Source organism: Oncorhynchus mykiss, chromosome 13, assembly GCF_013265735.2.
Source record: "Oncorhynchus mykiss isolate Arlee chromosome 13, USDA_OmykA_1.1, whole genome shotgun sequence".
NCBI lineage: Eukaryota > Metazoa > Chordata > Actinopteri > Salmoniformes > Salmonidae > Oncorhynchus > Oncorhynchus mykiss.
Window position 1 is genome coordinate 10,103,282 of NC_048577.1, and position 18,148 is coordinate 10,121,429.

Here is an 18,148-nt window from a genome sequence, read left to right on the forward strand (position 1 = left end):
GAGTCAAAACTCTTAAGAGAAAAATGTATTGAGTTTCTGTTTCAGTGAAATAATTCCATTCTGTGTTGAACACCTGTCAACGTTCAAGAACGGAGGGTAGCCAATCCTGTTTCTGTATTTAACATAGGGGCGGGCCACACTCATATAGGCTACCTAAAGCAAACCTTCTATGTACACTGCTACTTCTGGTATGTTGAATTTATATGTTTACTTAACATTACTAATACAACATGAATTGCTACGTAAGGAACGTTTTAGCCTAATTTAAACCGTAAGCAGTTGCTGTACACAATTGTTGCATGCATTGCATCATAATATGTTGGTGTCAGTAGCAAGCTTGTTTTGTGAGCTAATGTTAGCTTAGCAATGTTATGCTAGCAGTTTGCAATTGAATTACTTTTTCTGAAGGTTTGGGGAGATGGCGTCGTTGGCAGCAATAGAGCCAGGGCTAAGCCCGGGGACATTACCGAAAGAGGAATCAGTAGTACCAGTTTCTATATTCGCACCGGACTGTGGGGATGACCTTTCAGGGACAGAGTGCTTCGAAGACGGAGAGAATGTTAACGGCGAGTCCGAGGATCATTTAGACTTTACTAGCAAGGTAGGCCCTGCTCTCGACTCAGCTAAAGCTAGCTACATGGCATATGCATGCGTAGATTTCAATTTTACATCAGCTTTAACAAAAATATGTTGCTATTTTTTTTATGAAAATGACAATTTTATAATGACATTTAATATGGTTGAAGTATGACCGGACATGTATATTTTCGAGTGACCAGTACCCACCAAAACATGCAATGGTGAATGAATGACACGTATATAGGTGCCACTCTGTGTAGACACAACAGTTGGCGAAAGAACCAAGGATGATTTGACCAGATCATCCAGTCCTCGGGGGCCTGATTTGGTGTCACACTTTCCTCCACCCCTAGCAAACACAGCTGATTTAAACTAGTTTTATTATAAACTGAAGACCATTATTAGTTGATTATTGGAGTCAGGCGTGTTAGTTGGGGCAAAACTGACACCAATCAGGCCTGAAACCTGTATTTATCTTGCAAATATAATTTATTTCAAATAATAAAGTGTGGATTAAACATCAGTATGTTCATAATTGCATGAATCATCATGCATGTGCACATTTACAACCTGGTCAGGCTTGCCAGAAACTAGGCTACGTCATTGTAACGTCAACAAACGACCCAAGCCTAGCTTCTAGCTACTTGCTTCAATATTTGCATGCTGTCTGTCTGGCCGTTCTTACTTTGTTTTGGTAGTGTTATTCTGCCCTGTCCTCTACTGGACATAAACTGTAATGTTATTTTTTTTTATTTACGTAGAAAATTTAGATGTATCACAGAGTCCAGTTTACAATAACATTTTGTTGTAAACACTTATCTAAGTTTCTGTCAATTATCAAACAACCATAACACCAGTGAATGAACCTAAACATATATTTTCTCTCTTTCCTAGCTGACTCTGGTCAGCCCCACAGGAGAACAGTATGACTCGTTACTACGGCAACTCCGAGAGAGGATGGATGAAGGATGTGGGGAGACCATTTATGTGGTGGGAGTGGGCTCAGGTGAGAAGGGATAACCTACTTTCCTACCTTATTTCCGAGCCATATACCTAAACCACACAACAGAACACATGGTGCTCATGTGTAAACATCTCCAATAAACACAGATCAATGGTGACCCCCCTTACAGAACACAGACCTGATGTCCCAGATCAGTTGTGCTTTTTGTCAGTTGTTTAAACACAAACAGATCTGGGACCAGTCAGGCAGGCGATGTACTTGTATCGGTCTGGAGTCCACTGAGCGATGTACTTGTATCGGTCTGGAGTCCACTGAGCGATGTACTTGTATCGGTCTGGAGTCCGCTGAGCGATGTACTTGTATCGGTCTGGAGTCCACTGAGCGATGTACTTGTATCTTAAACACTTGAATTGGGAACCGATGCATATCGGTGTATGTAACATCCTTAGCCAGTTAAGTCTGAGAAACACTAGCTAACTTGTTTATCCTGATTTAACCCTTTAATGGTCAGTTGGCAAAACGACAAGCCTCCACCTTCTCAGCTTCTGCTCCATTGTTCCTTTAATTTGCCCAAACTTTAATGGAACTACTATAGCTACATTACCTGATGTAAACTGGGAATGCTGTCAAGTACCCTGTAATTAAGGCCTTATATCTTGGTAAAGACACAGCATGGGCGTTCTGAGAGTAATGGGCCGTGTGGTTAGTGTGACCCTCTATCTCCTTACATACACCCTCTCTCCTGCTTCACCCCCCCCCCCCCGTTTCTTCATCAGACGGAGGTGACTATGGTCTGGACGAGGGGGACATGGAGGCGTCAGTGGCCACGGTTCAATCCCTGTGTGAGCAGATAGAGGCAGACATGATCCTGCTGAGAGAACGTAGCGACGCAGGGGGGAAAGTACGAGACTACCTCATCCGCCGACGGGTCGGAGAGGAGGACTTCCTGGAAGTGAGGTGAGGAGGAGGAGGGGGGGAGTACGAGACTCCCTCATCCGCCGATAAGTCGGAGAGGAGGACTTCCTGGAAGTGAGGTGGGGGGGGGGGGGGGGGGACAGACATTCGTCAATTTATTATTAGGTCTTCTCAGAGGGAGAAGAAGTTGGTTTGCTTTCAGGATCAGTGTTCTGCAACATTTGGTGTTGCACATAACAGCTCTCTGTCCTTTAACTTCTCTCTCCCCTTCCCATACAGGGTGGCGGTGGTGGGTAACGTGGATGCCGGTAAGAGCACCCTGCTGGGGGTGTTGACCCACGGGGAGCTGGACAACGGCAGGGGGTTCGCCAGGCAGAAGCTCTTCCGACACAAACACGAGATGGAGAGCGGCAGGACCAGCAGTGTGGGGAACGACATCCTGGGCTTTGACCAGGAGGGACATGTAAGATAATGACTTGGGGTTGACTTAGGAATCTCTAAGGACATTTAAGTTAGATAGGGATGACATAGGCAGGAGACGGAGAGTGACAGGACCAGCAGTATTTAAAACATAAACAAAGCTGACTTAGAGCCTGGTCCATTTTGACCCTAGCGTGTTGTCCAGCACTCTGATTTAAACCAACCTCTCTCGGTCTCTGCTCCTAGGTGGTGAATAAGCCAGATAATCACGGGGGCAGTCTGGACTGGACTAAGATCTGTGAGAGGTCCTCTAAGGTCATCACCTTCATAGATCTGGCCGGCCATGAGAAGTACCTGAAAACCACTGTGTTTGGAATGACCGGACATCTACCAGACTTCTGTATGCTCATGGTGAGAGACATTTACTGTGTCAGTGACTTTGCTCATCCTCTTTCTCTCGTTCACTCTTCTACATCTCTCTCCTTCCTTTCCTCTCTCTCTCTAGGTGGGCAGTAATGCAGGTATTGTAGGGATGACCAAGGAGCATCTAGGTTTGGCTCTAGCCCTGAATGTACCAGTCTTTGTAGTGGTCACCAAGATAGACATGTGTCCAGCCAACATCCTAGCAGGTGAGAGATGGACTGTGGAACCTGGCCCTGTTCAAATCATTAAAACATGATAATCGTAGTGAAATGTAACTTCTTTTTTTATTTTTTATTGGAAAACACCAGTTCCTCCCCGTTAGTCTGTTTGGTTAACAAATGAACACACACAATGTGTGTTAATAATTGTGTGTATTTCCCAGAGACACTGCATCTGTTACAGAGGTTACTGAAGTCCCCAGGATGTAGAAAGATCCCCGTACTGGTTCAAAACAAAGATGACGTTATCGTCACTGCATCCAACTTCAGCTCAGAGAGGTAAATAGCACTGAATTAACAGTTTCCTTGTGGTGGTTTTGGTCCTTTTCCTCAATTCATCTGAACAGTTTGTGTGTAAGATGGCGCCGACAGGCATGGCAGCTCTGCTTCTAGCTCCTAAGCAAATTTGCAGTATATTTGTTGGTGTGTGTGTGTGTTATTTCTTACGTTATTGGCCCAGAACGTTTTTTGTGTTATTACATACAGCCAGACAACTTTTGGATATCAGAGCGGCGGTAACTCACCAGCGACCCCAAACAGAAATTAGACTTTTCTGAATTGCATCCTTTGTTTGCAACCCCCAAGGCAACTGAATGTATCCCAGAGGCTGCTCCAAAACCTCACCGGGCAGAAGAGGTGTTTGGAGTGGACTTCTATATTCCAACACGAGAGTCTTGCACACCATCCACCGATTCCGAGTATATTACTCGCTAATGTTCAGTCCCTGGACAATAAAGTAGATGAGCTCAGGGACTGTATGTTACTCGCTAATGTTCAGTCCCTGGACAATGAAGTAGATGAGCTCAGGGACTGTATGTTACTCGCTAATGTTCAGTCACTGGACAATGAAGTAGATGAGCTCAGGGACTGTATGTTACTCGCTAATGTTCAGTCCCTGGACAATAAAGTAGATGAGCTCAGGGACTGTATGTTACTCGCTAATGTTCAGTCCCTGGACAATAAAGTAGATGAGCTCAGGGACTGTATGTTACTCGCTAATGTTCAGTCCCTGGACAATAAAGTAGATGAGCTCAGGGACTGTATGTTACTCGCTAATGTTCAGTCCCTGGACAATAAAGTAGATGAGCTCAGGGACTGTATATTACTCTGTTTCACAGAATCATGGCTCTCCAGATATACTGTCCCTGTCTATACTGGGTTCTCCGCACATCACGCACACAGGAATAAATCACCTCAACGTCAACAAAACAAAGGAGCTGATCGTGGTCTTCAGGAGACCGGGAGCACTCCTCCCATCCACATCAACAGGAACGCATTGGAGAAGGTGAAAAACTGTCCCTGCTCTCTGTCCTCGGTTCCTTAGCGTACTCATCACTGCCAATCTGAAATGGTCCACCCACACAGATAGTGTGGAGAAGGCAGCGTAACAGCACCTCTTCAAACATAGGAAGCTGAAGAAATTTGGCTTGTCCCCTAAGAACCTCACAGCTGCACTGCCTGCAACCGCAGAGCTCTCCATAGGGTGGTGCGGTCTGCCCAACGCGTCACCGGGGAACCACTGCCTGCTCTCAGGACACCTACAGCACCCGATGTCACAGGAAGGCCAAAAAGATCTTTCCTGAACTTAGTCACTGTCACTAGCTGGCTACCACCCGGTTACTCAACCCTGCACCTTAGAGGCTGCTGCCCTATACACATAGACATGGAATCAATGGTCATGTTAATGTTTACATGATGTACCCATTTCATATGTTAATATACTGTATTCTTGTCAATGCCACTCTGACATTGCTCATCCTAATATTTATTAATTCCATTCTTTTATTTTGAGGTTTGTGTGTAATGTTGTGAGTTGTTACATACTACTGCACTGTTGGCGCTAGGAACACAAGCATTTCGCTTCACCCGCAATAACATCTGCTCATTTTTTTTGTATGTGAACAATAACATTTGAATTGATTTATGGGTAACGTATGTTGTCTTAATCCTCCACTCTTTCCTTTCTCTTCTCCCTCCTCTCTCTGTGTCTCTCCCCCTAGGATGTGTCCAATCTTCCAGGTCTCCAATGTAACAGGAGATAACATGGATCTTCTGAAGATGTTCCTCAACCTACTGTCTTCTAAAACCTCCTATAGAGAAGATGAGCCTGCCGAGTTCCAGATCGATGACACCTACTCAGTACCGGTTAGTACACACCACACACACAACCATCAGCACCACACACACACTAATCATTTAACAAGCTGTGTTGTATTGACGTCTCCTATCTCTCCTCAGGGTGTGGGCACAGTAGTGTCCGGCACTACGTTACGTGGATTGATACGACTGAATGACACGCTGCTGCTCGGCCCAGACCCCCTGGGCAGTTTCCTCTCCATCGCTGTCAAATCTATCCACCGCAAGAGGATGCCTGTCAAAGAGGTCCGGGGGGGACAGACCGCCTCCTTCGCGCTCAAAAAGGTGTGTTTTTACGTGTCTGATTGTATAAGGCTACAACCACACAGACACACAATAACACAGATGAAGTCGTACATGCATTCATAAATTGTCTGCTTTTGTGTCAAAAGATCAGCTCAAGTCAGCAACTTTCAAATAAGTTGCAGATGTAAAAAGATGGACCATTTTGTGTTTGTTTTTCTCCAGAAAATTCTCTGTCCATAATCCATTAATGGATGACTCCCATAGGGGAAAAAACATCCTCAATCAGCACATTTCTGACAGTCTGTCCTAATGTTTCTCTCCTCTCCCCCTCTCCCCCCCTGGCCCCTTTTTCACCCCTCTCCCTCTTTCTTCTCCTCCAGATCAAGCGTTCCTCCATCAGGAAGGGGATGGTGATGATCTCTCCCAGACTAACACCTCAGGCTACCTGGGAGTTCATGGCTGAGATACTGGTCCTGCACCACCCCACCACCATATCCCCACGATACCAGGCTATGGGTGAGCGGCTTTCAAACGTGTGGGTGTGTTCATGGTTGCTTGTATACTGTGGCGATGCTCAATTTACCATTAAAGTTTCAGCTATATTCATATTAGGTCTTTGTCTCTCCTACAATCACACAAAAATGGGACACGTCCAGAGTTGCTATGCCACTGGTATGTCAATTGTTATTTTTCTGACTTTCTCTCCCTCAGTGCACTGTGGCAGCATCAGACAGACAGCCACCATTCTGACCATGAACAGAGACTGTCTACGTACCGGGGACAAGGCCTCAGTCCACTTCAGATTCATCAAGACCCCCGAGTACCTCCACACAGACCAGAGACTGGTGTTCAGAGAGGGACGCACCAAGGCTGTGGGCACCATCACCAAGGTATGGGGTTAGAACTAGTTGTAAGGGGTTATGAATGGTCCTAAGTTTATAAAAGGTCATGGAGCATTAAACCCCCTTAGAAACATTTCACAATGTTACAATAACTCACTGTCTCTTCACCAGCTTTGTCGTGTGTGTGTGTGTGGTGTCAAGTGTTATGAAGGGCTTATACCTTTTTCTAAAGCGTCCCAGACTACCTCCTAACTAACTCCACCTGTACGTGTGTCTCTCCAGCTGCTCCAGTCAGTCACCAAGGCCCAGCAAGCCAAGATGCAGTCCACTAAGAAGGGCACCACGTCAGCCAATGAGGAGGCAGGATCGGCACCGCGGCCTGACAGCCCCAGCGCAGGACAGCTACCGGTGAGCTACCGGGGTAGGGAGGGGCTTAGACTGAACAACTGGTGAAGGAAGGGACTACCCTGCGTTCATAACCAAGATGGAAGGTGGTATTTACCACATAGGACTGGGAAAAATCCACTTGAACAACCCTCCTACTGGTAATTACTAGTGGGGAAACTCATCTATCATCCCTGAGCTCTGACTTCTCCCACATCCTGACCTCTGTCACCTACTAAGGAAATGACCTATAACAGCATTTTTGTCAGTTAAAGGAAACAACAAAACATTATTTATAAACAGTTTATCTATGAATATGTTTTTTTAATATGACTTGGTTTACAAGCAAGATTATGGTGGATGCAGCTTGTTGGCCATTAGCCAATCGGCTTTCTCAACAAGTTCAAAGCACGTGAATGCATCCAACTGGTATTCACGACTTCACAACTGGCAATTAACGCCTTCCCACTTGGTTATGAATGCAGCATTAGACATGAAGGAGGAGCTTAGACAGAACACTTGTGTACAGCCACGACACAGGACAGCTACTGCTCAGCTACCTGGAGGCCGAGGCTTAGAAACAACACCTGGAGGAGGGAGGGTCTTGGACAGAGATGTAATGAGTAGAGCTGACACGATTCCCAATTCTACATGACAGACAATCATCTGTTCTACACAAACTATTTCTAACTAAGGGAGGGGGTTAGAGAACATCCTGAAGTAAGAGGTCAAAAAATGACTTGCTAGAAGAGTAGGAGGAAAGTTAAACTCTGCATTGTGTGTTGAGTGACTGAATGGTGTGTGTGTGCAGACCTGCCAACATACAGCATTCTCTGTCCATGTAAGAGATCTGAGTTAATAGTACACAGAAATGAATGTGGCCTGAATTTTATTTTTTAAATTTGAAATTAAAAATACATCCACTGAGTGACTCTAACATCCTGATTCTCGAGCTGCACCACACAGACATGTACGGAGTTTGTGTCAAACAATTGTACGCAAGTATAAACACCATGGGACCACACAGCCGTCATACCGCTCAGGATGGAGAAGTGTTCTGTCTCCTAGAGATAAATGTACTTTGGTGCGAAAAGTGCAAATCAATCCCAGAACAACAGCAAAGGACCTTGTGAAGATGCTGGAGGAAACAGGTACAAAAGTATCGATATCCACAGTAAAATGATTCCTATATTGACATAACCTGAAAGGCAGCTCAGTAAGGAAGAAGCCACTACTCCAAAACCACCATTAAAAAGCCAGACTACGGTTTGCTACGGCACATGGGGACAAAGATCATACTTTTTGGAGAAATGTCCTCTGGTCTGATGAAACAAAAATAGAACTGTTTGGCCATAATGACCATTGTTATGATTGTTGGAAAAAGGGGGAGGCTCGCAAGCCAAAGAACACCATCCAAACCGTGAAGCACGGAAGTGGCAGCATCATGTTGTGAGGGTGCTTTGCTAAAAGATGGCCTGGTGCACTTCAGAAAATAGATGGCATCACGAGGTAGGACAATTATGTGGATACTTGGAAGCAACATCTCAAGACCTCAGTCAGGAAGTTCAAGCTTGGTCGCAAATGGGTCTTCCAAATGTACATTGACCCCAAGCATACTTCCGAAGTTGTCAATGGCTTAAGGACAACAAAGTCAAGGTATTGGAGTGGCCATCACAAAGTCCTGACCTCAACCTATAGAAAATTTGTGGGCAGAACTGAAAAAGCATATGCGAGCAAGGAGGCCTGTTATTCAGTTATTACACCCACACTGCTCGCCCTCGTCAACAAGCGTCTGTGTTACCAAGGGCTAAAATAGAACTTCTTTCTATTTCTGATGCAGATCACGCTTCAAGTCCTGCCTCTCCCATCTCCTCATTGGTTTATAGAAGCAGGTACCCACGTGCCATCTCCTCATTGGTTATACCCACGTGGGTGATTGAAAGACCAAGAAACGCAGGTGTAGAAGCACGGTGGCTAGGAAAAACTCCCTAGAAAGGCCAGAACCTAGGAAGAAACCTAGAGGAACCAGGCTATGTGGGGTGGCCAGTCCTCTTCTGGCTGTGCCGGGTGGAGATTATAACAGAACATGGCCAAGATGTTCAAACGTTCATAGATGACCAGCATGGTCAAATAATAATAATCACAGTAGTTGTCGAGGGTGCAGCAAGTCAGCACCTCAGGAGTAAATGTCAGTTGTCTTTTCATAGCCGATCATTAAGAGTCTCTCTACCGCTCCTGCTCTCTCTAGATAGTTGAAAACAGCATGTCTGGGACAGGTAGCACGTCCGGTGAACAGGTCAGGATTCCATAGCTGCAGGCAGAACAATTGAAACTGGAGCAGCAGCACGGCCAGGTGGACTGGGGACAGCAAGGAGTCATCATGCCAGGTAGTCCTGAGGCATGGTCCTAGGGCTCAGGTCCTCCGAGAGAAAGAAAGAGAGCATACTTAAATTCACACAGGACACCCGATAAGACAGGAGAAGTACTCCAGATATAACAAACTGACCCTAGCCCTCCGACACATAAACTACTGCAGCATGAATACTGGAGGCTGAGACAGGAGGGGTCAGGAGACACTGTGGCCCCATCCGATGATACCCCCGGACAAGGCCAGACAGGAAAGATATAACCCCACCCACTTTGCCAAGGCACAGCCCCCACAGACATGCTGAGTGCCATTGTTACCAAGAAGGTTTCAATGATTGCCAGAAGAACTGTTTGCCACAGAGAAGTCTACCCTGATGCCTTGCTGCGTAATGCTAAATCTGCTAGCTACCAGGCAAATCTGTCTAGGAAATGACTTCCTGAACAGATTTGTTCTCACTCGCTGTTTCCTATCATAGCTTTTCCGTTTTTATTATGGAGAACATGTTTATTTCATGCTCTGCTTCAAACATTTTTCATATCAGTCATTTTTTTTTATTGTGGATGAGACATTTGTAAATTTTGTACCTAAACAACTTGTTATTTGTTTAATAAAATGACTCCAAGAATAATGGTCCTTTTGTGTTCTTTCTAATCAGATATTGTTAGTGACTTTTACCATGTGTGTAAATGGAATGCTGTCAAGAGTATTCCAAACTTTTTATAGACCTGATGTGGTACAATTCTATACTTGCGATCAGACTCACAAACAGCGGGCGGGGTAACCCCAATTTGGCGCATGCGTATGGTACTCTAAAATATGCTGTGTGCGTATTGTACTCTAAAAGTTGGACAGGTTGGTGTGTGTGTCGTACCAGCAGCTTTCTCTTTTCCAATATGCTGGCTAATCTCTCTTCCGATGCCCCTCCATCTCGTTTCACTCTTTCTTTATCCTGCGCTTTTATGATTGTTCATCACCCGGCCTTTCACAATCCCTCTTTTCAAAAAGTCCTCCCGTTCCTTGACCCTCACACTCGTCTGCCAATATCCCTCTCTGCCGCTCTCAATTTTCATTCCACTTACCGGTACATCTTTTTTCCTCCTCATCCCACTTTCGTTCACTCCTCTCCTCCATTATCGTCGGCCCCATCACTCGTTCCTCTCATCTTTCCTGACCTCCGTCCATTAAACTTGTCTCCCCGTCCCCTCCTTAACACTTTCCCCATCCGTCACTCTTTCCTTCTCCTTCACTCTCTCTCCCTCGTCTGTCTGGTTGTCTGTCTGCGTCAGACAGTGGGGGAGGAGGAGACGCTATGTAAAGACGGCAACAAAGAGAACCAGGTAAACGGAACGAGGGAAGGAAACACCAGTTTGTCCTAAAGAAGTACTGCCATGACTTCCATTTATCCCAACACTAAAGAGTGTTTTCCTGTGCAGCATGAACTTTGACTTCTAAAAGTACTGAAAAGGTTATTTACTTGAATGAAAACATTAAATTGATGTTTAAGCCTGAACTAATGTTGTGTAATAAAAAAAAGAAGAATTTCTCTTTTTTTTAAAGTAAAAAAAAGTTAGAGGTGGTCATAAATTGTGTGCTTGGCTTAACATTTAGTAACACTTGTTCTGTTGTGACTGTTCTCCTCCAGCCCAAGTCAGGAGGTGGAGGCAGGAGGAGAGGGGGTCAGAGACACCGAGGAAAAGCCCTGAACAGCACAGCCTCACCAACATCACAACAACACACACCAGCTGCAGCAGGAGTGAGCACCACTGCCTAACCCCCCCCCCCCCCCCCCCCCCACACACACACACACACACACACACACCATCTCCTCTCCTTCCTCTCTCGCTACTCTCGTCTACATCCACTCTTCTATATCTCCTCCTCTACATCTTGTTTTGTAATCATTCTTGTTCCAATTAGGGGAGAAGGAATGACTGTAGCAAAGAAAAGGGGGACGAGAAGTGAAACATGCGTTAATCCTAAATGACACAGTTTACCATGTCCATCCCAGTTAGATCACCATTACAGAGTAGTTCTAGAACATCGTTAAATGTCACTATGGCTTCTATGGCGACTAATGACTGAACTGGCTCCTGGAAAATAGCAGAAAGAAGCAGTTGACTCAATCTAACAGACACGGTGTAGTAACAGAAACGAACAAGGTTTTTATTACAGATTCATTATGTAGACAGGAAACAAATGGTGTTCAGGCACTGAGATCTGTTGTCTTAAGGGGTTGTCATCCAGTAATAATGACTGACTCCAGATTCAAATGGAAATGGTGTCGTTCACAAGGTTTAGATGAAATCTAACAGACCGGACATGGCATCGGAGTCATAAGGTTTAGATTTGTTATTCCATTCGTCATTTATTTAGACAGGAGAGGAATAGTGTACTCCAAGGTCTCCACTCAATCTAATAGAACAGGATAGGTGTAGTTCAGACACGGGATAGTCCTACCTAACCAACCCCAAGGACAATGTTCACTAGGCTCATACACTGCCATCTGACTATACATAAAACAGTGGTTCTGAAACATTTGGATCAGGACTCACTGTAGGTCCATGTTTTGTTCTATTGTAATAGGAAAAACAACTAATTTGGGCCTTGGAAAACCTGGTATACAAAACCTATCATTTAGATGTGTGCCTTTTTAGATATCTGCCCAAAAAAAGCATTGAGTGGAAACTATGAAAGCTGTGTTTTTTTAAATAGTGGATTTTGGTCTTGGAGAAATGAAGTGAGCTACATTGTTCAAATGGGTGCAAAGTTCGTTCAAAGTTCTGTCCATCTTTTGCAGTCAGAAATGTTGACGCGTGCTGAAAAACACAGACCGCATATCTGTTCTATAATTAATTTCAATAGATTTGGGAATCGTTGCTCCGCTACCCTTGTAGCGTGTTCTGTGTTGGATTATTTATTTGGCTTTCATAGATGAAAGGGTTTGGAAAATCCAAGAAGGCTAATACGGCTTAAAAGTATTTCAGGAGGATTTAGAAGTTTTCCATGTTATCCTCCATACCCTCTCAAGGACATTGTTTGAGCCCCAAAACGCAGGCGGAATAGTAGCTTTAAGATTTGTTGTTTTATTCAGTTTCTAGTCATGCACACCTTCTATAAGATTTGTTGGCGGAACTAGGGTTTTTGGGATTGAAGATTTTAGGTTAATCCATTTCCATACTTGATATGATTCAAATTTATTTTTTCTAAGCTTTGATATGGTTTTATCAGGTGGTGTGAGCATTTTTATTTTGGGTTTGGATTGGGACAGGTTTCAGTGGTGGAAGGCTTGGATTGGTTGTTACCACCAGGCAGAAGTTACACTTTAGTACAAATCTAGGATCAGTTTATCCAATGTCGTGGTAATTTCCTCTATTACTAAATGATGAGAGTTACAAACCACACACCAGTCAGAGTTATACTTAAATGTCATATTTTAATAATATGAGCTTCACCATAGCCCTGTGACTCTCAGATCAATTCAGTGTCTATAAATTAATTCTCTGAGTGTCAACATAATGGCAACAGATCTTTTATAGCAAAGATCCACCCCCTAGTCGACATGATAAACCACAGATCATAAGAACTTCACAAAGGGCCTTTTACTTACAAAAAGGAGTATCCCATAGCCAGATAGCATTAGCTATAAATTATCAGTTTGGTCTCTTAGACAAGGTTCTACTTCTCGTTCTTGGTACTTCCTAGTACCAAAACATTACCTCATCCAATGGCATATATCTATTGTCAATTATAGATACTCCCATCTCAAATACACCCCCCTCCTGGACAAGCTCACGGAGGAGAGTGAGCCTCTAGGTCATATACTAGGTCAAGAGAAGGGCAACATCAGAGGGGTAATACAATGGTTCCAGACACTGTCATACTCCTCCCCCCAATGGGAAAAGTAGGGAGTGATTGGAGACGGTGGAGCCCTTCACATGGTTTAGGAATAGTTAGACACATTCAAATATGAAGACAATCCTGACCTCTCCCCTCTCTGGGCCCCAAGTGACTATCTCGCATAAGCATATTCTGAAAGTAAATTAAAACATTTATCAATGTTACCTAACTAATTCTGATTCAGCTACGACACCAATCACAGATGTTATCCTTTAGTATTAGAGAGGGGAAACAACTGACCTTAGATCCGGTCTAAAGGTAACCTCCATTTTATTTCTTATTCTCTGCTTTTATGATGGATGTTGATCTCAATACATTCAACAACCATTTTATTTTTTTTTAGCTAATATTAGTGTATACATTTTCTTTTTGAGTGGACCGAGTGACACATTTCTGTGTCTGCATCTTATGTACAAAAATGAAAGAAAAAGAACGCCCTTTAACTTAACACAGTGGTGCCAGTTTGTTGTAAATCCTTTTAAATAAAGATGTTTCAGAGTGTCAACATGTTGTGGTCATATTTTGTCAATACTGGGTGTACCATCTGGCTGCCAGCACTTCTATAAGGGGCCAGTTCACATTTCAGATGCTAGTGCTGATCTAGGATCAGGTCTCCACCTTTCCATGTAATCTTAATGATTGTGCTCTAAAAGGCAAACAGATCGTGGATCGGCACTCTTGCTCTAAGCTTTATGAATACGGGTAGAGGTCTAGGCTGAGGCCTTGGTTTAGAGAGAGCACTGAGGGAGCTGTAAGGTTGAGGGACGAGGCCTACTTTTCCTTTTATAGGTGAAACGAGGACCGAGAAACCACTGACTTCAAGTCGGGAGTTTTGCAGGTGTCGAGGTACACTGCATACAGATAGTCAATCACTCAAACACACACACTGTCCACACAAACACACACACACACACTGTCCACACAAACACACACTTCAGTTGTATTTGAAACAGTGAGAACAAGGGGATGTGGCTTTGATATGATTGAATAAGGAGTTTATTCAGGCCACTGCAGATTTATGGTCTTCACATCAGATGCTTTATGAAGCCAATAATAACCGAACCGGATGCAGACAGAAATGTCCGTCCACGTTTGAGTAAATGGGAGGCCTTCAAATAACGCTGTCACACAGTAAAGTGAGCGGGAGAGGTGGGGTGAGAGAGTACTGAAACGCACAACACGACCTTGAAGCGCCCGCTCGCTGCTACGTTCAACAAATCACTCATCGATCCATGGCTTTGCATTAAAGAGAGCTGTTCCATTTCATACTGGAGTGGTGAAAGCTGAGCTTTGAAAACAGGGTAAGAGGTTCACTATGGAATAGTATTATTGACCTGCTACTCTGAATCAAACGTGGACGGACATTTCTGTCTGCAAGTACAACTGAAGTGTGTGTGTGTGGTGAGGTGTGTCACACAATAGATTTGTAACTACTGTTGTATTTTAAACATTTGTCTTCATCCTGTTAATTTATACAACCTACCAGACTTTACCATATCTCACTTTTTATACAACCTACCAGACCTTACCATATCTCACTTTTTATACAACCTACCAGACCTTACCATATCTCACTTTTTATACAACCTACCAGACCTTACCATATCTCACTTTTTATACAACCTACCAGACCTTACCATATCTCACTTTTTATACAACCTACCAGACCTTACCATATCTCACTTTTTATACAACCTACCAGACCTTACCATATCTCACTTTTTATACAACCTACCAGACCTTACCATATCTAACTTTTTATACAACCTACCAGACCTTACCATATCTCACTTTTTATACAACCTACCAGACCTTATCACATCTCACTTTTTATACAACCTACCAGACCTTACCATATCTCACTTTTTATACAACCTACCAGACCTTACCATATCTCACTTTTTATACGACCTACCAGACCTTACCATATCTCACTTTTTATACAACCTACCAGACCTTACCATATCTCACTTTTTATACGACCTACCAGACCTTACCATATCTCACTTTTTATACAACCTACCAGACCTTACCATATCTAACTTTTTATACAACCTACCAGACCTTACCATATCTCACTTTTTATACAACCTAACAGACCTTACCATTTCTCACTTTTTATACAACCTAACAGACCTTACCATATCTCACTTTTTATACAACCTACCAGACCTTATCATATCTCACTTTTTATACAACATACCAGACCTTACCATATCTCACTTTTTATACAACCTACCAGACCTTATCATATCTCACTTTTTATACAACATACCAGACCTTACCATATCTCACTTTTTATACAACCTACCAGACCTTACCATATCTCACTTTTTATACAACCTACCAGACCTTACCATATCTCACTTTTTATACAACCTACCAGACCTTACCATATCTCACTTTTTATACAACCTACCAGACCTTACCATATCTCACTTTTTATACAACCTACCAGACCTTACCATATCTCACTTTTTATACAACCTACCAGACCTTACCATATCTCACTTTTTATACAACCTACCAGACCTTATCACATCTCACTTTTTATACAACCTACCAGACCTTACCATATCTCACTTTTTATACAACCTAACAGACCTTACCATATCTCACTTTTTATACAACCTACCAGACCTTACCATATCTCACTTTTTATACAACCTACCAAGCCTGTAAAAAAGGCCCTTATTTGCTTCCAGGTCAAAAGTAGTGCCCTACATAGGGAAAAGGGTGTCATCAATATAGCTATTAGTGTTAATCGATTGGTTAGCTGGTAGCACCTGTTCTCAGATAGGTCTTAATGCTACATAGGGATTGGGTGACATGTCCCGTTACAGTAGCAAAAGGTGTTATTAGAGTAGTGCACTACATAGGGAATAGGGTGTTATTTAGGATGAAGGGATAGTTCATGTCCCCTTAAAGGTGCATGGCATTAGTACAATCTGATAATTATAATAAACCCTTCTAGTAATTTAGGATATCTATGATCTGGGAGTAGTGCACTACATAGGAGTAGTGCACTACATAGTAGTAGTGCACTACATAGGGAATAGGGTGTCATTTAGGATGAAGGGATAGTTCATGTCCCCTTAAAGGTGCATGGCATTAGTACAATCTGATAATTATAATAAACCCTTCTAGTAATTTAGGATATCTATGATCTGGGAGTAGTGCACTACATAGTAGTAGTGCACTACATAGGGAATAGGGTGTCATTTAGGATATAGACATGGTTATTTCCCTCTTGTAGTAGCATCAGGTGTTATTAGAGTGCTGGCAGCACCTGTGCTTATTAAGAAGTCTTCAACACCTTGGCTGGAGTCTTCTCACTGTGATGTCACACCTTCTGTTTCACTTCCACTACACCTGACGGAGCAATCTCTCTCTGTCCGTCCATCCGTCCGTCCATCCGTCTCTCTCTCTCTCTCTCTCTCTCTCTCTCTCTCTCTCTCTCTCTCTCTCTCTCACACACACACACATACACATATTTTGTGAGCAGTGTGCACATAACCTATCTTCTCTTGAGAGCCAGGTCTGCCTACGGCGGCCTTTCTCAATTACAAGGCTATGCTCACTGAGCCTGTACATAGTCGAAGCTTTCCTTAAGTTTGGGTCAGTCAGTGGTCAGGTATTCTGCCACTGTGTTCTCTCTGTTTTGGGCCAAATAGCATTCTAGTTTGCTCTGTTTTTTTGTTAATTCTTTCCAATGTGTCAAGTAATTATCTTTTTGTTTTCTCATGATTTGGTTGGGTCTAATTGTGCTGTTGTCCTGGGGCTCTGTAGGGTGTGTTTGTGTTTGTGAACAGAGCCCCAGGACCAGCTTGCTTAGGGGACTCTTCTCTAGGTTCATCTCTCTGTAGGTGATGGCTTTGTTATGGAAGGTTTGGGAATCGCTTCCTTTTAGGTGGTTGTAGAATTTAATGGCTCTTTTCTGGATTTTGAATTCTTGGATGATGAGAGGACCCCAGACCTCACTACCACAACCACAACCATAGTTGAAGTGTACCTATGATGAAAATTACAGGCCTCTCTCATCTTTTTAAGAGGGAGAACTTGCACAATTGGTGGCTGACTAAATACTTTTTTGCCCCACTGTATACTGTACATATATATATATATATATATATATGATATACGTCGATCAAGTGTTTAAACTCCACCAACGTAACTAGATCATCAAATTTTAAAATGTTCAGGAGAGAATTCCCGGACCACGGAGCTAAGTAACTTAAACTACTTCTACCATGACCTGTTCTAATTTTTGGTACTGTTAGAAGCAAATGAGAATGGGACCATAATTTATATTTATTTACCGACCTGACTAAAAAAGAACAGCAATAAAATGGCATTTTACCCAATATGGCCTTATAAAACAGTGTATACCAGTGTTTAAGCCTACGCAAGGTCAATGACGACCAGCCAACAGCCAGGTAGAGATCACGATGATGTATTAGACGTTTCTGATTTGTAATGAACCTGAGGGCTGCATGATACGCGGAATAAAGTGCTCTCGGGGTAGTGGCTGAGGCCTGCATATATATAACATCACTAAAATCTAAAACCGCCAGTAATGTACATCGTACCAGCTCCTTCCTGGCCTCCAGAGAAAAACAAGCCTTATGCCGGTAATAAAACACTATTTTCAGCTTGAGCTTCCTTATCAAGTTCTCTACATGCACAGTGAAGCTCAGCTTATCATCAACCCACACACACAAATATTTATACACTTTAACTTGCTCTATAGTATGTC

The 18,148-nt window shown here is 43.3% G+C and overlaps 1 protein-coding gene across 3 annotated transcripts; it reads left to right on the forward strand.

The window, feature by feature from the left end:
• The first annotated feature begins 34 nt into the window (after positions 1-34).
• LOC110512091 (GTP-binding protein 1) lies at positions 35-11,276 on the forward strand. 3 transcript variants are annotated; one of them, XM_036940197.1, is made up of 15 exons: positions 35-188; positions 409-601; positions 1,474-1,585; positions 2,320-2,500; positions 2,738-2,921; positions 3,125-3,289; positions 3,384-3,507; positions 3,684-3,798; positions 5,520-5,664; positions 5,758-5,940; positions 6,282-6,417; positions 6,613-6,791; positions 7,026-7,151; positions 10,782-10,832; positions 11,138-11,276. In XM_036940197.1, the coding sequence occupies exons 2-15, from the start codon at positions 419-421 to the stop codon at positions 11,264-11,266; spliced, it is 2,013 nt and encodes a 670-aa protein (XP_036796092.1). In that variant the 5' UTR covers positions 35-188; positions 409-418; the 3' UTR covers positions 11,267-11,276. The 3 variants fall into 3 exon arrangements, with proteins under 3 accessions (XP_036796092.1, XP_036796093.1, XP_036796094.1); XM_036940198.1 differs by having other exon boundaries at positions 165-271; XM_036940199.1 differs by lacking the exons at positions 35-188; positions 10,782-10,832 and having other exon boundaries at positions 419-601.
• The last annotated feature ends 6,872 nt before the right edge of the window (positions 11,277-18,148 follow it).

What these genes read in the sequence shown, in the direction of transcription:
- LOC110512091 (XM_036940197.1), top strand. Translation starts at nt 419, where the DNA reads ATGGCGTCGTTGGCAGCAATAGAGCCAGGGCTAAGCCCGGGGACATTA. An exon ending in ATTTAGACTTTACTAGCAAG is followed by an intron (nt 602 to 1,473) that starts GTAGGCCCTGCT and finishes TCTCTTTCCTAG; the next exon opens with CTGACTCTGGTCAGCCCCAC. An exon ending in TGTGGTGGGAGTGGGCTCAG is followed by an intron (nt 1,586 to 2,319) that starts GTGAGAAGGGAT and finishes TTTCTTCATCAG; the next exon opens with ACGGAGGTGACTATGGTCTG.